Raw genomic sequence first — 24,481 nt, 5'->3', positions numbered from 1 at the left:
GAGAGAAATAATTCATCCAAACCTTTTTCTTGGTCCCGCATAATCCCAGAGAACCTCTTCGGTTGCAATGTAGTATCTCCTTATGTTTGCATTGTTCATAGTCCGGAGGTAACGCTTAGCTATGTCATCTGGGTTACGTGCTGTATAACTGTCAAGTCGGGGGTCTCTTATATATGGGTCGTGATAGTGTACTGTCTCATATTCATAAGAGCCACTGCTGCTGTCGTCATAGATTGTGCTGTCTATGTCATATTCCATATATTCCCCATCGTCGCCTATAAAACCTAATTTGACCTCTGGTTTATCCTCTTTTGGTGTCAAAGTATCATACACCTCATTTGGCAGCATGGTATGGTTGCGTTCAATGGAGACTTGGTTGCTGCCAAATCCTCTAGGTGACATTAGAGGTTTGGAAGTTCTCGGTGCTAAAACTCTTGGCTTTCTTTTCTTTCGCCGAGCCTTCTGGAAAGTTCCAGTTGTACTGACGGTACAATTCACCTTTCTCTTTTCATTCAGGGCTTCCTGCTTGTTATTCATTTCTAGTTGACCTAACTCAAGCTGGGAGCCAGCTTTGTATGTCTCCTGCTTTCTCTTGCTAGGGAACATGGTATTTTCTGGATACAAGGTGACATTTCTGGAGCTGTTCTGTAGTTTATTGTCAACAGGTTTGGTGAGATCTGCTTCTGTATCATAAATCACCTTCTCAGAAACAATATTCCATTCAGAAGCCGTCTTTTTGGGAGGACACTTTGGCCTCTGCTGAGGTGAGTCCTTCAAATTCTCTGTGGGCTTTGGGATGGGAGTAGAAGCAAAGCTGTCTAACATACCATCAGAAGTCGAATCATCATATTGTTGATCGTCCAACAACTCTTGTTCAGAACCATTGTTTTCCACTGTCTCTGCTACAGCCAAAGGTAAATTTGTTGAAAGCATGGAAAACTCAGTATTTGTTTCCTCTTCATCCTCATAATCATAAAGATAATGTGAAAGGTGACTGGCATCTAAGCTGGAAGCAGTTTCTGCACTGGGAATGGGAAGAAATGGAATATCTGAAGTGGTGTTGTCTAAAGCAGAAAGATTTCTTTTTTGTTGTACATGAAACAGCAGGGCATACATCTCTTTAAGAGCAAATAATACTGCCTCTGTTAGACCTTGCCTTTCCCTCTTTTCATGCCGTGTATCCTTTTCACCTTCGTTATCTTCTTGCTCCTTCTCTGTAGAAGGTCCATGCGAAGTAGGTTTACTTTTTCCTTGTTCAGCTGACAGGTTTCTAACCTCTGCAGTCATATCTGCAATTAACGTGTCTTTTGCCAAAGACGTGTAATTAGGATGGAGAGAGTCAAGTGCAGCTGTTTTCGGAGCAGTACTTGGACTTTTCAGCACATCATCACCATGTGAAATACGGTTACTTTTGTCTTGTTCAGAGGACCAGTTTCTAACCACTGCAGCAACATTTGCAATCAAAGTATCGTTTGCCAAAGATGTGTAATTAGGATGGAGGGAGTCAAGTGCAGCTGTATTCGGAACAATACTTGGACTTTTCAGCACATCATCACCATGTGAAGTACGGTTACTTTTGCCTTGTTCAGCTGACAGGTTTCTAACCACTGCAGCAACATTTGCAATCAAAGTATCGTTTGCCAAAGATGTGTAATTAGGATGGAGGGAGTCAAGTGCAGCTGTATTCGAAGCACTGCTTGGACTTTCCAACACATCATCACCATGTAAAGTATCACTGTTATTTGTGAACACCAGATGTGAGTTCCCAGTTACATTACCATCAGTCTTATTGCGGGTGCTGTCAATTTCTTCTTGTATGGCAAGAGCAGTGATATTCAGCTTTTCTTCTTCTTCAGCAATCGATCCATTACGACGTGATCGAAGTCCGAGCATCGAAGCATACATATCTTGTTCTAAGTCATCTTCAGTTTGATCCTCATAGTTATCAAGGACATTTTCATTTATCGTGCTTCTGTCCGCTTTCTCCTCCTTTAGTGCTGCTGTGTCACTTTTCTCAGATGAAAATGTGACGAGCGCATAATCTGAAGCGTCATCATAACTTTCTGTGTAATCATCATCATCACAAGTGGCATCTCTAAACCTAAGTCTCATTCCATTGCTCATCTCATGGGAACCCCATGATGATAAAAGCCAGGTTCCTGCAAATTCAGAATAATGTGCATTATTCATACTACTTGTACAGTTTGCCTTTCTCGGACACCTGAATGTAAATTCTGTGGCTCACAAATGGTGGTAAAGGATTCACACCAAACCTTAATCTCATTACAATATTACAGAACCAGAGAACTCTATTACAAATTATTTTATTTTATTTTTTGCAATATGTTGTCTCCCACCAAGACAGGGATGAGGAACCTGTGGACCTCCAAATTTTGTTGGATTACAACTCCTGAGCTACAGAGAGGCCCATCTGATAAAGCATCAAGGCTTTGTGTTACAACAGCTAAGCGAGTTCAGCAGCAAAGTGAGAAACCCAGGGCACACGATGCTGACCCTCGTCCCCTTGACCCAAACAAAATGTAAGTTTCTAATAAAGTAACTCAGTAAACCACAAAACAGTTAGGCAGGTAGAAAGCCAGCAGGGGTGGAGGTGTCCTTGGTCCAATGAGCTCCTGGCTCTCTGGGAACAATTTTGTTCCTTTGAGGCCAAGGTGGCTGACCTGGAAAATCTGAGAGAGGCAGAAAGGTGGGTGGATGAGGCCTTTGGGGGATTTTGTGGTTTTGTTCCACTCCCAATAGCTCCACTAATGTCAGGGAGAATGCCACTCTTGGGGAAAGGAGACTATCACTCTAAAGAAAAGGGAAACAATCTGAATAATATGAATTCCTGGAAACAGCAGGAGGGGAGAGTGCTGCTGTGCTCAGCCTCCCATGGGCATCTGATTGGCCACTGTAAGAACAGGATTTATAGGTTGCTACTAACCGACGTTGTCCATGGTCACTGTAGCCGATTCACCACTCATTGGGAAAAGATGCAAGATATCTTGATGTTTTCCTCTGTTCAGGAAAGTATGGCCAGAAAGATGCACCGGCACTATCTCATCCTGTGTGCCAACACTGGTGAGGTGCCATTTAATAATATTAGCCTGACAAAATCCAAGGATATCTGTTCTATCAGATGCATAGCCATTGATAGCTAAAATAAAAACGACAACAACAATATAACAAAGAATATATAACTTTACCAGGAGCATATCAAATTTCCAGATCCGATGGACATTATAACAGGAATGAAACAGACACCTGTAGGAACATGTTACACATAATGACATAGCAGAAATTTGGGCTCTACCACTTTTGACTGCATGGGAAGATCTTATCATTTGATTGTATTTTGTTTAATGTTCTCAGGCATAAAAAAGCTCCCTGCATCTAATAACTAACTCATCAAGGGGAAGATTACATTAACTTGGGCTAAGTTACTTCATGCAGGGAGCTTTTTTTTTACACAGGGCGAGCATTCTAAAATATGATTGCTCATTTGTAGTGTAAACATTTATAATTAACATAGTTTTTAAAAATAGAACTGCATGTGACAGAGGCTGCAGATTGTGGCAGAAAGTCCTGGGTTGGCCCTGCCCCAGACATTTGATCAAAGCAATCCGATGACAAGCTCAAAACAATATTTTCCCTCTTCTCAAGTGGTACAATGTTGAATTTTGCCGCCTTAGTCTACCACTTTATTTCTATGTAACTTGTAGCATTGTATTGGTGTAGTGTGGTGAATGCCATCAAGCAGTCAAGCATTATGGAAACAGCATGCTATTCTTCCATTAAAAACAAAACAAAAAAACACCCACATAATTTTATTTCACACTACTGAAGTGGAGCTCTCACATGCTTAGTGAAATTCTGGGTCAGGTTTCTACTCACTGTGCATGACATTGGACTTGTAAAATCTGGGGTCATCTCTCTTAACAGTGGAGGGATTGCTGCAGAATCTCTTGATATTGTCCTCCAAATACCAGCTCTTGTTTTCATCAAAGACGGCAAAGAGTGATTGCTGCACGTCGTCAGCCTTATTCTGGAAAGCATTAAGACATGCCATCATTTCTGATCACATACCAGAGCCCTCTGCACTCCATTCTGACTTATAAAACATTGAATCTCAAACCTGGACAGGCTGTCTAGGAATTCTAGACAATTATGGTGATTCCTTTCCTACCTGGATGATCAATCCAGTGGCATGGTCTCCTGTACTATTTAATATCTACATTAAGTTGCTTAGACAAGTCATTCAGAGAGGCAGATGCTATCAGTGTATATTCATAATATAAGAGATGAATTAATCAGTCAATTTTTATTTCTCTCAGTTTCTCACCTTTCCAATCTTTAGTTTGGTTTGTCCCATTTCTGCATATATTTGCATGAAAATTCATAGGCATTGTGTGCATATTTCTCCTAATATGCACATTTGTATGGAATTTAGCCTAGCATAAGTATTTTTCCAAGTGTAACGGAATGCATTTTAGCATTGTTTTCACTAATACATACATTTTTGTACCCCTTTTTTGGTTGGAGAGCTGCATGGCATAATTTGAAGAAGAGCTGTGTTTCATTTCATATATTGATTCAGGAAGGGCAAACTTGATAGTTTCCCATTAAAATGCAAACCTAATCAATTTCTCCCCTTCGCTAGAAGACACTCAGCCCTACTTTGACTATTGATCAGATTCAATGAAACCAGTATTTGGGTTCAGTAATTGAGTGGTAGAGCACAAATAAACTAAAACTCATTCCAGATAAATTGTTCATCCGACCAGGGAGGTAGGGTTCAACCTGGTCTGAATGAGGTCAAATTCCTCTTGAAGATCTAGGTTCATTGTTTGAGAGTTCTGCTGGATTCAGTGGTTTCTATGGCATAAAGTGCCTTTCATTAGCTCAGGTTATGGCACCTTTCTAGGTAGCCTGGCCACTGTTATCCATGCCCTTATAACCTTTGAAACCTCTGCTAGTAAGCAGGCCACTGGGCTAAGTTTTGTGCCAAATGGATCTGGTTATGCAGGATGCATCTTGCTAGTATTTAAAGAACCACACTGGCTACCAACCAATCTTTTCCCAGGCACAATCCAAGGGTTGGTGCTTATCTATAAAAAAAGTATTACATGACTCTGCCCAAGCACTACAGTCATCATCTGAGACCTTCCTCTGGATTCCTCCACCATATGAAATAAGGCTGGTGGCAATGAGGGAGTCTTCTGATCTATGGCAATCCATATCTCTAATGCCCTGGTCCATAGGAGGTAATGTGGCACCAAAACATTCATTCCAATGCCAGGCAAAAATGTTTTCGTCCAGTCATTTTGCATGAGACTTCCATCTCCATACACCCCCAGCACGGTCCTGTGGCTGCTCATGCTTCTTCATGGGTGCTGTTTACATGATAAAAATATGCATTCACAACTTGCCTGGTCCCAAGAGCCTAAGAGCAGCCCTGCTGGATAAAACCATCTGGTTCAAAATCCTGTTTCCCACTCACACCCATGCCTAGAAAGTCAGGGACAAGCAGAAAACCTCTCACAACCAGGCTTTCCAGGAACAGAACAAGCAAAGTGTGGATGAGCCCTTGGAGGCATACTGCCTCAGAACCTTGAGAGAGCAGCGTTATGGCCGCCATCTTTTCTCTCTCACTTTGCAATACTTGACAGTACCTGTGTTCCCTTCACGTCGAGTGCCTTGCGTTTGCAAACCAGAAGTGGTCCAATAAGTCCTGAGGCGATATCCCTTGTTATATCAACAGCACTATGATAAAATCTGGTGAGACACTGAGGATCTTCACTTGTGGGTTCATCTGTGTCAAGTACGGTCCAACGATATGTGTAAATTTCCCCTGGTTGGACTAGTTTACCTGCAGTGCTGTTCTCTGGATGGAATAAGGACATAAATGGAGTAAGATGATAAGAGCAGAAGCAAATGGCACAGTGTGTAAACACTGCCTACAGACTGCCTACAGACCCCTTTCAGACTCTTGGGCTCTGTGCTCTTTCCTGCTACACCTGAAACACATCTCTTTTTCTGGAGTAAGGTGTGAGTTCACATATTGTATGACTTTTATTCTGACATGCAGAAGGAGAAAGAAGCAGAGTGGAAACCATCAGGATCTCTCTCCTATGCCTCTCCCATTGGACTATTGTGCTTACATCTCTTCCTTAATCAGGGAATCCCCACCCATAAGAAGAGCCTACTGGATCTGGCTAATGGCCCATCTCATCCAGCATCCTGTTCTCACAGTGGCCAACCAGACGCCCATGGGAAGTCTTCAAGCAGGATCTCTGAGCACAGCAACCCTTAACACCTATAAGCTCTCTTCTTATAACAGAAAAGAGCTAGCCGGGGCATCTCAGAAGTCCAGTTGAAGCAAAATTAATTCTGTTGCAATAATTCTGCAGCCATTTATCATGGAAATAGGAGGCATCTCAATACCTTTGTGGGTTGTTGTTTTTTTGCTGCTGTATATGGAATGGGGAGGGCAGGGAGGCTGGTCTTGCCCTTTGCCTCAAGCAGAAAATATAGAATACACAGTTCTGTCCTTCAGCAGAGAAGAAAGGCAGAGGGGTGTGGGGCCAGGGAAGAATGGCCAGGAGGTTTCTGCCATTGCCCCACCCCAGCATCTGTCATATGAGGTGGCCACTTCCCTCTGTGCAATGATGGGGCCAGCTCTGTCCTTAATTAGCCAGCTAATTTCTTCTTTCCATTCCTATTTGAAGTACCCTTGGATGTGGGTGGCACTGTGGGTTAAACCACAGAGCCTAGAGCTTGCCGATCTGAAGGTCGGTGGTTCAAATCCCTGCGACAGGGTGAGCTCCCGTTGCTCGGTCCCTGCTCCTGCCAACCTATCAGTTTGAGAACACGTCAAAGTGCAAGTAGATAAATAGATACCACTCCGGTGGGAAGGTAAACGGCGTTTCCGTATGCTGCTCTGGTTCGCCAGAAGTGGCTTAGTCATGCCACATGACCCGCAAGCTGTACGCTGGCTCCCTTAGCCAGTAAAGTGAGATGAGCGCCGCAAACCCAGAGTCGTCCGCAACTGGATCTAATGGTCAGGGGTCCCTTTACCTTTACCTTGGATGCTACTGACTTTACAGTTAACTTTGGAGCCATTTAAAAAGGAATGACCATTAAAAAAAATTTTAAAAAAACTTTTTGAAAATGACAACAGGAACACCTCTATCGACTGAACTGCTAGGGAAGCTATTTCATTCATTCATATATATATATATATTGGCCACCATAAGAAAAATAGGAGGAAATCTGGGCAGAAGTAATGAATAACCAACCTTTGGCACCCGAAGGATAAACGACTCCTTCAGCATCCTTTGAAAGTGTAACTCCATGCACATAAATACTGTAGGGTCGGCTGGCCATGTTTTTGAATACAATCTGTTTAAAATGTAGGTGGAGAATATGTGTTCAGTATGGCAATAATGCTTTATACAAGATGTTTGCAATAGTAGTAGAAGCTGAAGCAATAATAATAATAGGTTTTTTAAAAAATAAAATAAAAAAGTTACTCTTCTACTAACTGTACCCAGAGGGATGTACAGGATAACCATAAAACCAATTGGAGGAATGCAACTAATAAATAATTTCTAGAAGCAACTGTATGTGCAGGATAAATTATTTGGTTAATAAGACTCATGGAGGAACATGTTTTATGCATAGGGTTGTCATCAACACAGCACTGCATAGAAGAGACAGTGGGTTGGGTCCAGCCTAAATTAGTGGCACTTAAGCTCCACCGAAATCATTGTGAAAAGTTGGTCATGACTAAGTTAAGACCCATAGATTTCAACAGGACCCGAGTACAATTAGCTTCGGTTGGACCCAACTCAATATAAATACAGAGAAATGTTAAATTTTGGATAGTCAAAATGCATATAGCGTAAGTCCTATGCATGAATTAAATAAAATGAAATTTTAGATTCTGTCCTTATACCTGTTGCTCAGTACTTACCTTTATGTTATCTCTGACCTCAGCGCTGATAAGAGGCCCTAGAATTCCATGTTGTTTGGCCCTTGTATCGTCTATGCGTTTGGTGAAGCTGGCATCTTTATATCGCCTGAATATGGCCTTTTTATACTTCTTGCCAATGTGATTGGAAAATGCTTCCAGATACTGAGTTTTATATTTCCTTTAAAATTGGGAAAAGAAAGAAGAATATCTGTAAATGGGGAGATAGGCATCTATTTCTTTTGAGAGTACATCTATGTGGGTGGAAATGTTTATTTAGAAAAATCTACATTAACACAAATGATTATATGCATTGTAGCAACCCAACGAAACCCCAGTAAAAAGGCAGGAATAAGTAGAGTAATGAAAGGGTTCTTCTGCACGTGTTACCAAACTGCTATTTTCACATTATATTTGAGCTTTCAAATAACATAAAAAACACCTCTGGATATATGGTAGCACCATTTCGGTATTACGTCCAGAAAGAAATCTTTTTGCAAATAACACCAAAATGAGTGCTGAACTTGCTGTATATTCTGCTATATTTCTGGAAATGGCTTTTATATCCTGTGAAAGCTCAGGCACAATGCAGCAATTAACAGTCAGTGAAACATAAGGAGAACAGAATAAATTGTCATGTGAATGCAGCCTTGGTCATGTTCCTTAATTTCAGGGGATCAATTCAGAGTATTCTTTGAGAGAAGCCAGGATTGTTTAAAGTGGTGTGAGACTGTTTTAAATGTTTAGTGTGAATGGAACCTAAGAATTGAGAACCTTATCCAGTCTATACACACCCCTCAACCAACATATTCTATCATGTTACCTATCAACACTGTCAGGAATTTCCGGGGCATAATCCCAGATTACTTCTTCAGCAGCGATGTAAAAGTCCCAGTCCTTAATCATCCGCATTTCTTTATAGGATAATTGTCTCGTTAAAGTGTCTGGATTTCCACAGTCTTCTATGTTGAGGTAACCATGCATTCCAGCTGGAAAGACAGATCATGACTGTTAGTTGTAAAGGAACGTGCATGCCCAAGGGATTTCCTTGTTTCCCTTCAGCCAAACCAGGTGGAAGTTAAAGATTTCGTTATATATGTATTTTACTAGAGACCTCTGAAAGATGTACATTTGTCTCCTGCTGCGATCAAAATCTCCACCACTTTAGCCAGCAAAAAGAATCTATGAGCCATTCATTACTCTCTTAAGGTATAAATAACAAAGCCACGTTAATGCATCTTGAAACACACAGCAGTATGTGGAATCCATTTGTGGCCTTGCATCCATAGAAGAAGAGTTTGGATTTGATATCCCGCCTTTCACTCCCTTTAAGGAGTCTCAAAGCGGCTAACATTCTCCTTTCCCTTCCTCCCCCACAACAAACACTCTGTGAGGTGAGTGGGGCTGAGAGACTTCAGAGAAGTGTAACTGGCCCAAGGTCACCCAGCAGCTGCATGTGGAGGAGCGAAGACGCGAACCCAGTTCACCAGATTACGAGTCTACTGCTCTTAACCACTGCACCACACTGGCTCATAGGTATATGATACAGTGGTTACCCTACACTAACAGAAGGCAGGGTGAGATTTTCATCAATTCCTCCTCCCTTCTGGGGCCCCACCTTCCCCAGAACAGGTTGGGGGATTTTCCAGAATAGTGTGGGAGGTGGCATGGGAGGTTGCAGGGGAAGGGGGGAATCTGTGGACATTGCCTCCCCTCTTCTTCCTTTAGCAGAGACTCCAGTAGATCAAAACCTCTTCTGCAAATGGGAAGACTCTTTCCATTCAAGGAACGGCACAATTCAATACTGCCTTGTTTGTTTTGGAGTGTGACAGAGCCTTTTGGAGACCTGACTTATGCTCATGATTCACAATGCCATACTTTTAACAAAATTAAACAATGTCTTCATAGGGACAGGCTTGGGTTTTCTTCAGGATGCTAAATAGATCCATGCAGCTTCTTCCTACTAATAGCTGTACAGGTGCAAAAATTATTTTGAGAGTATGTCTTTACAAGTTCTAGTTCTGCATAGTTAGTAACAACTAAGATAACTAAACAAAGCATTTTCACTGGCTTAATATAGGCTTTAATCAACTAAACGTACATAAATGAGCATATTATGATAATCTCAATGTAAATGCATTGTTGAGACACTGAAGACAGCAGAAGATAACTTTAAGAAACAAAAACTACCGCTTATTGTTAAAAAAAAAGATGTCTCTTAATATTTTATTTTTTCATTCCCTATTAGAAGAAGAGAAGAAGAGTTTGGATTTGATATCCCGCCTTTCACTCCCTTTAAGGAGTCTCAAAGCGGCTAACATTCTCCTTTCCCTTCCTCCCCAACACTCTGTGAGGTGAGTGGGGCTGAGAGACTTCAGAGAAGTGTGACTGGCCCAAGGTCACCCAGCAGTTGCATGTGGAGGAGCGGAGACTCGAACCCGGTTTCCCAGATTACGAGACTACCGCTCTTAACCACTGCACCACACTGGCTATTACAGGCACATCAGAACCAAATTGGTCACAACAAATAAAGAAGTTGCTCTTGGCTCACAGCTTCACCTACTTAAATATTTCCCCATGAGTTAAAAGCAGCCTCCATTGGCTAATCTAGTAAAACTTTGCTTTATGAATCTAGTGACTATACTGATAAAGGTTTAGACTTATCCATAGGCATTTGTACTTAACCAATGAAACAAAAGACATTTGTATTGTCTTCTTACTGAGTTAGTGAGTTAGTGAGTTAGTTAGTTAGTTAGTATGAAGGGTCAGCTTAACTAACAACACATCCAAGGGTTTAAAGCGAATCACATGACTATCTGGACAGATGGTGGTGGCCACTGAAAATCACTGCATGTACAGGGTGAGTCTTTTAAAAGAGGCCCTATGGAACATGTGTACCCTTTATCCACAGGGCCTCTTTTAAAGGACTCACCCTGTATTTCAGTGGTGAGCCAATCATGGACAAAGGACACTTCACTATCCCCCGCTAACAAAATACAATTGTAGTTACAGGTGTCTTGTTATTCTGTAGTCAACATATGCAAACAGCAGTTCTAATTTATGCCAAGTTGTTTTCCTAGCCCCCACCTCCATCACCACAAGTGCTGCTATAGTTAAGATGATTTTGTATGTTTTGTACAACTGCTATATGAGAGAAGGTAATGAAGGCTGCCTGCTGAAGAAAGATCTCCTTGCCTTGCAGATGCTTTTCAACAAGGGACGATATGAGCCACTTTCCTGTCTTGCTCACAGACATGTTTGCTGTTGCTGATGCTCCTGCGACAAGGTTGATCGTTGACATTTTATAGTGGTTTTGCTCCAAGGTTTGCCCATTGAAATGGACCGAGAAGATCTCAGGTGCAGAACTCATCCCTATCAAATGCCAACTAATGCGATGGTAAGCACAGGCTTGTACATCTGAAACGCAAAAGAACAGCAGTTGGAAACTTTTGTTTCAAAATCACTGTACCGTAATGGCAGTCAGTCAGGCAAATCCATCTAGGTTAACAGGATATACAGTACCTGGCAGTGTTCCATTAGCGTAGCCATTAATGGTGTACATGAGGGAAGATCCTTTTTGCCAGCTTTTGCTTTCATCAAACACAGCAAACGTCAGCACATATTCCCTGTCAAAAAATTTCTGTGTTCCATTTTCATGCAGGCTTCCTAGAAGAAGAAGAGGCTGTCACCGACATTGGGGCGGGAGGGGGGGGGACAAAGTGTTTTATCAAATAAGACATAGACAATGAAGGACCCCTAGGAAGCTGCCCATCAAGTTCATTACTGTTGACACTGATTGACAGCAGCTCTCTAGGGTTTTTCTCCCAGCATAGGCACCAACTCTATGGGGCTGAGGACACCTTAGCCAGACCAAAGTATGAGGGGACAGGGCTGAGTCTTGAAGAGTTGGGCCTGCTAGAAGAGAAATTATTCCTGTCAAAAGGGCCTAGTTTGTCAGAGGCCAAGGAGCTGAGGCAGATGATAAACAGGAATGCATGTGTGGGAAGAAGAGACATTACAGATAATCCCCAAGAAACACTTGCTGGTTTCTTCAACCTAAATGTTTTATTACCGTTTTTACATATTAGCAGGGCACCGATAAGGCCAGAATTGAAGTCTTGCACCATGTTTTCATGTGAGTAGTAGGCATAGGTGAGGCAAGGAGGATCAGCCTGCCGTGGTCCAGTTTCTGCAGTGGCCTTCCACACGTATTTATAACTTTTTCCAGGAGGCACAGCATCATCCAGTTTTTCGATAGGCAATGTCTTGTCGGAATATGAGGAACCTTCAGTGGCAGGGAAGCAAGGATTCGCCATGTATTATTCATACATAATCATACCAACAGTGCCCTTATGAAGCAATGAATAAATAAATGTACATGCACCCACCTATCCATATACACGCTGAGTCTAATGTCCTCTTGATACCAGGCATGGAGAACCTGTGTCTTTTCAGATGCTGTTAAACTATAATTTCCATCACTCCCTGCCCATGGGCCATGCAAGCTGGGAGTGATGGGGGTTGCAGTCCAATAAAATCTGGAGGGTCACAGGTTCCTCCAATCTATCCACCTTTCTTATACAGCCCTGCCTGAGGATTGTACATGCACATACAGTACAGGAGAACAGGTACTTATTCCTAGATAGCCCTACATAGGCCCGTGCACACGCGGTGGGAGCAGGGGAGGTACAACTGGGTACACTTGCCCTGGGCCTCGGAGGGCTAAGCCAGCTGGAAGGGAGGGATGCCAGAGGCCTGCTGGACTTGGCTGTCATACCGAGAACACCCCGTGCTTCCCAGTCATTTGGGGACAAGCTCTACAGGGGCCTGGCACTATTTGCTATTGCTGTGCAAACCGAAACTTGCCAATTTGTTTCAGTTTACCATTCTCCTCTATATGGGACGTGGGTGGTGCTGTGAGTAAAAGCCTCAACGCCTAGGGCTTGCCGATCGAAAGGTTGGCGGTTCGAATCCCCGCGGCGGGGTGCGCTCCTGTCGCTCGGTCCCAGCGCCTGCCAACCTAGCAGTTCGAAAGCACCCCCGGGGGCAAGTAGATAAATAGGGACCGCTTACTAGCGGGAAGGTAAACGGCGTTCCGTGTGCGGCTCTGGCTCGCCAGAGCAGCGATGTCACACTGGCCACGCGACCTGGAAGTGTCTCCAGACAGCGCTGGCCCCCGGCCTCTTGAGTGAGATGGGCGCACAACCCTAGAGTCTGTCAAGACTGGCCCGTTCGGGCAGGGGTACCTTTACCTTACCATTCTCCTCTACCATTGTATATCGAGGGCTCTTTTGCAGAAATTACTTGGAAGAACATATTTCCATTTACTTATGCAAATGGCATATGGATATTCCTTCTCAGCTCATTCTAGAAGAATTAGTTCTATTTAATATGCCGCTATTTAAATATTAAAGGCATGGCAATATATTTCTGGGGGTCAGGTACACCAATTTGGTATCATTATCCCTTGCAATTCAAACAACAACTTGTGTCAGTCACTGGCTGATGCCTAGTACAAAATACAGGAGGACACTGATCTAACCTTCCTCGTGAAGCCCAACAAAATATATCTCATTATTTAAAATGTTGAAATTTTTGCACTTGCAGTTTACCCCTAAGCCAGGTTAAAGTATATCCACTTTTCCTTTTCTTTCTAAGAGCTGGGGATCTGATCAAAATCTGAGAAACACCTTAGCTTTTCTGATGTTGTTATATAGTTTAGTCACTAGGTGGCATTTGACTTCATTATATCTGAGGGGACAGGCTGAAGTTTCTTGTTACGGATTCGCTCCTGTTTAAAAGAAATAACGTTCTCGTCTAGCTTCCTGACTGGTGTGTCCTTTAAGTTTTCCATTACAGTCATATTTCCACTAATGGGAGCTCTGGTTGGCTGGTCCTGATGGCTGACGAAGCCAGGAATATGAAAGGATCGTCACCGAGATATCTGGCAACACAGTCACATTACCAGCACTTACCTTCTGAATGTTTGCTGTACGCTATGCCTTGTGGGTGAATACTCAGTGGTTTATTAGCCAGGTTCTTAAAATGAATGACAAGTGTATCTCCCACTTCAGCACGTAGTGTTGGCCCCAGAAGCCCTACCAAAATGATAATATATTTTAAAGAGAGAAAGAGAAATCCCTAAAATACACAACATGGAAAAAGAGACTTGTGTTTTGACTGAGACACAAACTTGCACACACAAGTGGCTATTAGAACGCACCATCATTCCTTAGGGCAGGAATGTTATTATTTGTTAACACACACCAACCTTCCTCCAATAAGTTCAGAGCAGCAATTGAGCTTTATGCTTGTCTGTGACGTAAGAAGAAGGAGATGATATTGGAAAACCCTTAAAAACAAAAACAAAAATCCACCAAACTCCACCACAATTGCTCCCTCCAAACCTCCTTGCTCAAATTCCAACTCTCCACAGGCCTCAACGGTCAGTGCAAGGGCTCCTAGGATTGTGCTTGCAAAAGCTTGTGGAATTGCTAGACGCTATTTCTGCTGTTTTTGCTCTCTTTTAGGGTCATTTTTGAGCGGCACAGGTGAGGAGGGTGAGCAGAGCGAGAGGGCAGGGAGGATGAGCAGTGCAGGTGGAGGTATGGCAGTGATGGCAAGAGGGCGGAGGCAATCTGGGCAGGCAAGGGGGGTCGCAGGCATGCAGCCATGGCATGGTGGAGGGGTCCCAGATTTTGGTTAGTAAAAGTTGGAGGGTATGGTTTTGATGATTCCATTTTCTCTTGAGCCTATGGCCTAGCTAAATTTAAAAGGCCTGTGCCTAAATTTTCCTATACAGTGGTACCTTCGTTCTGGAGGTCCGTTCTTAACCTGAAACTGTTCTTAACCTGAGGTACCACTTTAGCTAATGAGGCCTCCCGCTGCCAATGCGCCGCTGTTGCGAAATTTTTGTTCTCATCCTGAAGCAAAGTTCTTAACCTGAAGTACTATTTCTGGGTTAGCGGAGTCTGTAACCTGAAGTATCTGCAACCTGAAGCATCTGTAACCCGAGGTACCACTGTATAGAACTGAGCTTTCCAAACAGTTCATGTTGGTGACATGCTTTTTAGATATGCATCATTTCACGACACAGTAATTCAGTTTTGCATCATTTCGTGACACAGTAATTCAGTTTTACTATCAAACCGGAGGTTAAACTAATTCCTTCGTGTGACACACTTACACATTGCAGCTGACACACTAATGTGTCGCGAAACACAGTTTGGAAAGCTCTGGTATAGAACAAGTATTTGCTACTTATGTAGCCCATACTCGTTCTGGAACACTTAAAAGAATAAACCGGTAGAATCCATTGTGACCGCTGTATGCATGAAAAGAGAATTGGCTAGGCGTGGCAATTCTGCTTAATCTTGAATTGTTTTGCAGGTAGATGAAGGAAAATATTGGGAGACATTTAATGAATAGGAAAATTAATCAAAGTCTTAATAAAGAAAGACATTGAAAAATGATTATATGTAATCACATGGTATTATGGTGAAGGATGATCTGAAGAGTTCATGTTCTAATGAATGAAGGCAGGGGCTGAGCCTTCCAGTGCAATTCTCCCCACCCCACTCTACCAACACATTGAAGGAATGCCTGAAAAATCTAGTCACTTAAAAACAAGGAAAATCGCATACAGAGGTACAAGCAACTAACAATATTAGACCACTCCGTCAGCGTGGTAGGAAACTTTGTATTTGGGCTGCATACACATTACTGACTTGACACACAGCTGGGTTGTTATTTTTCTCAATTCAGATTGAGACTGGGGGGCGGGGAGCATCAAAACACAGTAGTTCATAAGAAATGACAGAATATATACAGGAAAGATTGGTTCTGACTAATGCTATGTGTACACCGCTTCCCACCACACGATTTCTGTTCCCATCCTGAAGCAAAGTTCTTAACCTGAGGTACTATTTCTGGGTTAGCGAAGTCTGTAACCTGAAGCGTCTGTAACCCAAGGTACCACTGTACTTATTTATCATTAAAATTTGTAGAAGACTTTGTGTGTCATGCAGGAAATTCTGGAACAATGTGGAAGTGAAAGAAGGAAGCCACAACTCAGTCTTTGTGGCAACGTGCAAAATAACATTGAAAGGAACAACAGCTAGGCATCCTTTGTATATTTTGAGTCAGCGATACAACACAAGTTACTGAAATTATCAGTCACTTTCTAGCTAGCTGTTCTGCACAAGTGCATTATTGGTATCTGGGGTCATTAATGGGACAATGGAAACTATCTAATTATCAGTGCAAGGAGAAGAACAGAGTAATTTGGAAAAAATGACTACTGACCGTCTCCTGGCCATGCTCCTTCTCACTGCTGTTGCTACCTGTTCACCTGCTTTCTGCAAGCAGGTGGCCAGGGATATGAAAGAGCAGCAGGATCCACCTACCTCTACCTCTAAAACTTAGAAAAAGAATGTGGAGTATTTTCAGGCTGAGGGCCACATTCCTCATGGATAAGCTTCCAGGGGCCGTATGCCAGTATTGGGTGTGGCCAGGGGCAAAAGGTGGGCAGGGTCATAGCAAATGTGATTCATGCCTTGAACCCTAGGCTGCATTCCAGCCAGGCAAAAGTCAGAAGTTTCTATAACTCTTCAACCAGCTAAGTAAGAAGCAGCTGAGTCAGGCACTCAAAGAGGGTAGAGTAGACCCATAGGAAGGGAGAGGAGAGGCAGCAAATCCAAAGCCCTACTGGGTTCATGTTGGCCGAGTGGGAGGGTGTTTCTCTAGGTTTTGTGTTATTCATTTTGGGGCTACTCTTTTATTTTGTTTTCTAACCTCCCCATTTGTCCCAGATCAGTGTGCCAACTCCAGGGCAGATGTACTCTCCCCACCCATGCTGTTTGGGGGCCATGTCTAGGGAATAAGAGGACTTTGGCTTCTAAACCTCCCTTGACCCACCCCACCACCAGAGTACCAGTGGCTAAGTGGCAAGGAGAGTAGTGGTTTCTCTGCAAATAGGATGTCCCGCCTCTGTCTGCAGACCTGCCTTACTGCAGGCCCAGGGGGGAAATCCACTTTATCCTCTAACCTCAGGAACATCCATTGGATTGTGACCTAAATGGGTAAATAAACCTGTAGTGGTTTAAAATGTTGTTAATTTGGATTTGTGACAGCAGAGAGATTATACCATGCTGTGAAAATTTCACCAGCGATATCTGAAAATCGTTCTGTGTTTACCTGATAGAGCATTTCTTGGTTTTTCTTTTTTGAAATCTGCTTCATACTCGCTGTAGATAATTTTCTTAAATAGATGATCTGATTTTGGTAATCTGAAATAGAAGAGTCTTAAAACTATCACAGGAAATAGCTTCCGTGTGGAAGATATTTATAAGAACTCTATGCTGTAAAATACATTATGAAAGTTAAGCACAGTTGCAGAAATCAACATGTGTACCAAACACATTTTGTATTCTCAGCAGAGCCACCTGCTGAAACAAAGACAGGAGACAGGGCCTTTTTTGTAAAGGCACCCAATCTCTGGAATTTTTTCTCCCAAAAAATATGCCTGGCACCATTCTCATTTTCTTTTTGGCACCATGTGAGCACTCTTTTTCCTTCCTCTGGTCTTTTAAAAATGTGTGACGAGGTTTTACATGGGCATTTTACACTACATTAAAAAAAATAGTAATTGTGGTTTTCAGTAATACACATTTCAATAACTTTACAGTCATTTTCACATTTCAAAACTCGACTTCCTTCCTCCTCTTTCTGTGGTTCCTTAAATTTATATTTATCATTTGCTGCATATTCTAAATTAACTTAACTTATTCTTTTATTCATCTACTTTAATTATTTACTCTTATGAAACTGCAGGTTATTACAATAATCCTGCCAGTGTCCATATCTGTTTACAATTTATTTGTACATATTCAATAAACCATTTCCATTTTTTATAAAAAGTTTGTCTTCTTTATTTCTTATTTTTCTGGTAAGTTTCACCATTTCTGTATAGTCCGTGAGTTTTTGTATCCAACCTTCTTTCGTCGGGACTTCTTCTTTCCATTTTTGTGTAAATAACATTCTTGCCACTACAGTTGTATACATGAATAAATTTCTATACTGTTTCGGTAGTTCTACCCCTATAATTCCCAGAAGGAAACTTCCGGTTTGTTTTTGTTAACGGATGTTATTATAAACATTGTTTTCAATTCATTATATATCATTTCCCATTAAGCTTTAACCTTAGTGCAAGACCACCACGTATGATAGAAAGTACCTTCTTTCTCTTTACATTTGAACACTTATTCATTTTTTATTTATACATTTTTGCCAGTTTACTTGGTGTTAGATACCATCTATATAACATTTTCATACAGTTTCCTCTTAAACCATAGCATGCTGTAAATTTTATACAGTCATACCTCGGGTTATGAACGCTGCGGGTTGTGCGTTTTCAGGTTGCGGACCGCGCCAAATGGGTTACTTCCGGGTTTCAGCGCATGAGCGCAGAATGACATCACGCGCATGTGCAGAAGCGCTGAATCACGTCACACACATGCACAGACATGGCGCTTCAGGCTGTGAACGCTGCGGGTTGCAAACATGCCTCCCGCACGGATCGCGTTCGCAACCCGAGGTATGACTGCATCTGTATTCCATAATTATTCCCATGCTTCCATAACTATATTATAACCAATATCTGTTGCCCAATTTTACACTACATTGTTTTGCTGTGCTTTATTGCGATTTTGAAGTTATTAGTTTATTGTTAACTGAAGAGTGGCCAATAAAACCACTAAATAAACTATAAGGTTATTTTTCAGAATTTACTATATCCTGATCTATTCCAACTCTGTGTTAGGGCCGGCTTGAATGGAATAAGCCTCAGAGATGTACACAAAAGCAAGAATATGTGGAGGATCAATAGGAGGAAATCAGGAAGGCAGGTATATGTGCTTTATTAGAAGCTTTACTGAGACCCCTCAAATTCCTGAGCCTTTGTAAAAAGCTGCCACAACACACTCAGATTTAACATTGCTCTGTTTTGAAAGAAAAGCTGAGATTTTTCAAGAAGATAGAACATGCAGACAGCCCCACTGGACCATGCCAACAACCCATCTAGTCCTGTTCTCACAGTGGCCAATGGCAGAGCCTGCCTCACAGATTCAACACTATTGAGTGCATTTATTCAACTAGTCATTCAAGAGTGAGCCCAGAATGTGTGGGAGTTCCATAGGTGCATCTGAGTGTGTATGACATTCTGGCTCAGGACATTAGTCCAAAAGGCAAGTTACAAAGGTAAGTGACTGATCTGTGGGTTTACCCAACAAGACAAAGATTTGGGAATCATAGAATCATAGAGTTGGAAGAGACCACAAGGGCCATCGAGTCCAACCCCCTGCCAAGCAGGAAACACCATCAGAGCACTCCTGACATATGGTTGTCAAGCCTCTGCTTAAAGACCTCCATGTGAGGCTGCAAATATTTTTAAGGAGGCTATGGGCCTATCCAAGGTGGGGCGGAGGCGGCAGCTGCAGCTGCCCACCTTACATCAAGTAATACTTAATACTTAACTAACTGACCAATCACGTCAGTTCTGACCCCCCCCCCCAATAAAAGTCCTGCCCCACACGAAGTCCTGCACCCCCTTAACAAAAATCCTGGATACACCCATGAAGGAGGCCAGGACAAAAAATAAAAATAAAAATCTCCACTTGCCTAAGAAGCATCATTTTTTATTCTCAATCAAGGTTTGGGAATGTTTTGTGACATTTTTACATAAAAAGTTAAAAGGTGCCCTTGAGGCACTCTCTTTCCTTTTGTTGGCATATAAGCGTGGGCAAGTGATCAAATGGACATTCTCACCAGCACAGGTTTATATTTGCATTGCAAACCAGTCTAAGGCTGAAATTAGATAGGACAGCAGACGTGATGGCCTGCACATCTCCTCTCTTTCTCCCTGTTTAATAGGTAGTATACAGTATTTCCAATAAGGCGCACAGAAATTATGAATATATACAGTCAAAACCATAAAGCTACTTAAAACCAAACAAGAAAATACATCACAAAGTCGAAGAACATTTTAACAACTCAGGCTGCACCTGGGAGTGACGTTGCACGTCTGAATCTTCTCTTGCTTGCATGGAAACAACTTCCTTGCACTTAACAAACTAGTATATCAGAGAGAATGAAGCCTCATGTGAGCAAATTTCATTCTTCTAAGTGGTAAAAAGTGAATAAGCAGCAAAATGCTGAAAGCCAACAATAGATAGATGAAAATAATGATGAGTAACACTAGCAGAAAATCTATCCAAAAATCACGGCAGTTTAGAAGTCACACCACTGAAAGCAACTTAAAACTAACATTTATCTTGGTTAACCTAGCAGCCCATTCTTCAGGGGTGGGGAAACCTCATCTTCCCATTACACCCCCAAATAAGCTACACACATTTAGTTACCTGGACAGGTCTTCTGCCTGGGAACTGTAGCTCCAGTTAGCGACCTGAGCCACTATATAGTGCTCTCGGACCCGAGCTGCTTCCGCATTAGGATTCCCCAGACCTGGCCAGCCTACGCCCAGCAGCATTAAGAGAAGATGTTTGTAGGCAAGGGCCATGGCACCAGTTCCCATTGATGCAGATTTGTTGAGAGACACATGAGGTACAGGCCGTACTTTTAGTGCTGCAGATTGCAACTTCCCCAGGAAAATGCTTTCGCTGTGGCTGGTGTTGCAAGGGATACTGGCATTTGTGACGCCTAGGTCATTGCTCTTTCCCTCCTCCTCCGCCTCTCTCTCTCATTGCTGAAAGGATTGTAGTCGAGATAAGCAGCTGCTGAATTTGCCTTGTTCTTCCCCTCTTCCTCCTCCACAAGCACCTTCTCCTCCAAGGAACAAATTGCAAGGAAGCAGATTCCACTCCACACAGAGGAGCATGCGGTTTATATGTGCTGTTGCCCACTAGGCCAGGCGTATATTGGGGTGGTAGCAAGAGATTCAGGACATGATAGCAGGCTATCCAGTCATGTGGAGAACACCTTGGAAAGCTTTGGCCAATCGTAGCCCAAGGTTGGCCAATTTGGGGAGGAGGGAAGAGCACTACTGAGCAAAACTGTGGTCTGAAGGCAAGAACACCATTTCACTACATAAATACTAATTCCATGATTCTGTTTACCGTATTTTTCGCTCTATAAGACACACTTTCCCCCCTCCAAAAATTAAGGGGAAATGTGTGTGCGTCTTATGGAGCAAATGCAGGCTCCATGGCTGCGCTCCGGAAGCTTCACGTTGCTTTCGCTGAAGCCAGGAGAGCAAGAGGGATAGGTGCGCACCAATCCCTCTTGCTCTCATGGCTTTGCTTCGCTGGAGAGGCGCTGCACAGCTTTCCCTCTCTGCACAGCGCCCCTTCAGCCTCTAAAACCAGGTGTCTTATGGTCGGGTGTGTCCTATAGAGCGAAAAAGATGGTATATCCCTCCTTTCTCCGGTGCAGGACCCAAGGCAGCTCACAACATAAATGAAAGCAGATAGAACTATAAACCCACGATAAATATTTTTCCAGAAAATGAATAAGTAACCCTCAGAAGACCCTGTCACAACAACCAGTTAGTAGTCAAGGGCCTGCTAGAACAGTAGGGGCCTGTAGAACACGAGTATCTGACTCTTTCTTCCAAGAGCTCAAGGCAACATGCCTGGTTGTTCCCTCATTTTCTCCTCACAACAAATCTATGGAGTAAACCAGGCTGAATCGATGGGCATAAGGTCATCCAACCCACAAGCTTCATGGCTAAGCAAGGTTTGAACTTGGGGCTCCCCAACCCCAGTCTCCCACTCTAACCCTGTGGTAGCTAATATGGAACCCTCCAGATTTGGGAACTACAATTCCCTTCTGCACCAGCCAGCACAGTCAGCCATGATGGGAGCTTTAAACAGGCAGAGGAACTTCTCAGTAGTGGTGCCCTCCCTGTGGAATACCACCCCACCCCATGTCTAGGAGATAAAGAACAACACTACTTGTAGAATAGATCTGAAGGCAGCCCTGTATCAGGGAGTTTGACTTTTATTACATTTTTATATTTTCTGGAAGCCGCCCAGGGTGGCTGGGGAAACCCAGCCAGATGGGCAGGGTATAAATAACAAAATCATGAAATAAAACATTATTATTATTATTATTATTATTATTATTATTATTATTATTATTATTATTAAGCCCACCTGTATTAAAGGGCAGGAAACCACACACACAATATACACAGGTATATTGGAGCTCAGAGCCCATTGGGCCACTAATCCAGCCCAGAGTTGCTGAACTTTATAGTGTTAAATCTATGAGGCAACTTACACTATTTTGTAGGTGGAATAACAACTTGAAAAATTGTCTTATCAGCTTGTATTCTGTCAGAACACCAACATCTAGTGTACTAAATGTAGTGATTTAAAACTCCTGCTGACTTGAGACATTGGGAGCCAAACATTGGGAAACTGGTATCAGTGGGCCTTACTCCCACATAACGGTGTGTGGCTATGGTGTTTTATCTAGGCAGCCAGGGTTCCCCTGCATGTCAAGATCTTTTTGCACCAGGTCAGTGAGGACTTGCTTTTTAAAATCCTCCTATATACACAGAACTCCCTGTGTGCCTTTTGGACTGTATCTGTAGGTTTCCCACTCTGCATCAAATAACTGGGGTCAAATAGGTGTTGCTTACTTTTTATAATAAATGGAAGATGGATATTCCCCTGGAGGTTCTGGACTCTCCTTCCTTGGAGGTTTCTAAGCAGAGGTTGGATGGCCATCTGCCATGGATGCTTTAGCTGAGTTCCCTACATTGCAGGGGGTTGGACTAGATGACCCTTAGGGTCCCTTCCAGCTCTATGATTCTATGTTTTTTCTGCCTCAACAATATTTCATTATGTTTCTATCATTCTATGTAATTGTATTTTGTATAAATTATAAAAAAAGGTTGGGAAACACTGATCCAGAGTATCAGTTTTTAGAGATCTAAATTCTCAAGTGCCGTTGGAGCTAGCCTGGGCACATATTTGTGACAACGGGGCTTTTAACGTCGTAGCCAGGGTAAACATTACTAGATGAACCACCTTGCTCTTTCTTGCTCCGAGGTCAGCTTCAAAATGGAAAAGACAGCCATGCAATGCTTTTCAAATGGTGCCCAGAATATAACTCCAGACCATGTATGCAGTGAGCACAGAAGTGTTATTTTATTTCTTCTCCCTAGTTCGCAAACAGAGGGAAGTTAATATTTACCAGCAGCAAACAATCAGGTCCTTTTGGGGGAATGCACGTGGGAGACTGGGACTTGGCAGGTTGCCTCCAGAGGATTCTGAACTGGGGACAGCAAACCAATCACTGCTATCATTTTCTACGTCACAGAAAAAGAAGCCATGTTTACCTCTGGGTTTTGCTATCGTTTTATAACTTCTGAATTACAATAATGAGATTAGTGCCATAGGAACCTGTAAAATAGTTGTTTTTTCCTGAAGTGGGAGAGGCAATTAAAACACATGATGCGATTTAAGAAAGCAGAGTTTTGGAACACAAGCTGTTGCTAGAAAAGGGAAGGGGCATGTGATTTTACCTATGTAATAGCAGTATAATGAACAGAATGATGGGTCGTGATCTGCAAATTTCACCCTTACCCTCACGCCATGTCCAAAACACAAAAGAACCTGTCCAAATCTTTGGGTTGTGTTATATTTCCATTTGACTTGCAAAAGGTTGCATTAAAAAACATGCATTTCCATTCCCATTGTTATTGCTGTAAAAGAGATGATTAAAATACTCAAAAACAGATTAGAAGCAGCTTGTAAGCATTTACAGTCTAAAGTGAGCAGTATTTAAGATACTTCGGGAAACATGAAGTTATCTGAAACGTAAGTTGAACAGTGTTACGTTTTTTGCAGCAGAAATTTAGTGGATGGAACATCAGATTTACCGTATTTTTCGCTCTATAAGACGCACCAGACCATAGTTCTTGGAGGAGGAAAAGAAGAAAAAAAAACATTCTGAATCCCAGAAGCCAGAACAGCAAGAGGGATCGCTGCGCAGCGAAAGCAGCAATCCCTCTTGCTGTTCTGGCTTCTGGGATAGCTGCGCAGCCTGCATTCGCTCCATAAGACGCACACACATTTCCCCCTACTTTTTAGGAGGGAAAAAGTGAGTCTTATAGAGCAAAAAATACGGTAAATCTTAAATTCACAACTCCTATGTAAAAATGTTGGCCATGATAGGGAAATGCATTTGCCAACATCCATAGAAGAATAGAATAGGTTCTAACTGAACTATATGTTGTAGTTTCCACATGCTATTTTTATGAATCTTATTTTTCTTCCATGGTAGAAATGGAGCCAATAAGGTTCTCCCACCATCCCATCAGAAGTTATGCAAAAAGCTGTATTATTTTCACTTATTGAGAACATTTTTTCGGTTGACGCAAGTTGACTGCTGGGTGGAAGACAGCTGCTTCCTATTCCTTCCAACGGCAGCAAGAAGAGGCCAATTTCCTTGAATCCTCCTTGACACTTCTGATCTCACTTCCTA

The 24,481-nt window shown here is 42.4% G+C and overlaps 1 protein-coding gene across 2 annotated transcripts in view; it reads right to left on the bottom strand.

Annotated features, from left to right (window-relative positions):
- F5 (coagulation factor V) overlaps positions 1 to 20,674 on the bottom strand; it is a 39,593-nt gene extending 18,919 nt beyond the window's left edge. The window contains exons 1-13 of one of the 2 annotated variants that reach the window (XM_083439063.1): positions 20,389 to 20,674; positions 17,168 to 17,259; positions 13,948 to 14,070; positions 12,045 to 12,257; positions 11,495 to 11,638; positions 11,168 to 11,389; positions 8,796 to 8,961; positions 7,976 to 8,153; positions 7,299 to 7,401; positions 5,673 to 5,884; positions 3,895 to 4,045; positions 2,945 to 3,157; positions 23 to 2,159 (exon numbers count right to left, since the gene is read on the bottom strand). In XM_083439063.1, coding sequence (XP_083295189.1) covers positions 23 to 2,159; positions 2,945 to 3,157; positions 3,895 to 4,045; positions 5,673 to 5,884; positions 7,299 to 7,401; positions 7,976 to 8,153; positions 8,796 to 8,961; positions 11,168 to 11,389; positions 11,495 to 11,638; positions 12,045 to 12,257; positions 13,948 to 14,070; positions 17,168 to 17,259; positions 20,389 to 20,561 — 4,127 coding nt within the window. In that variant the 5' untranslated portion in view covers positions 20,562 to 20,674. Of the gene's footprint in view, positions 1 to 22; positions 2,160 to 2,944; positions 3,158 to 3,894; positions 4,046 to 5,672; positions 5,885 to 7,298; positions 7,402 to 7,975; positions 8,154 to 8,795; positions 8,962 to 11,167; positions 11,390 to 11,494; positions 11,639 to 12,044; positions 12,258 to 12,360; positions 12,453 to 13,947; positions 14,071 to 17,167; positions 17,260 to 20,388 lie in introns of those variants that run through there. The other variant, XM_083439062.1, reaches the window with a different exon arrangement.
- Between the last annotated feature and the right edge of the window lie 3,807 nt (positions 20,675 to 24,481).

Source organism: Podarcis tiliguerta (genome assembly GCF_965153285.1).
Source record: "Podarcis tiliguerta genome assembly, chromosome: 4".
In the NCBI taxonomy this organism is placed as follows: Eukaryota; Metazoa; Chordata; class Lepidosauria; order Squamata; family Lacertidae; genus Podarcis; species Podarcis tiliguerta.
Note: the sequence above shows the minus strand (reverse complement) of the source record. Positions and strands in the feature narration are given on the sequence as shown.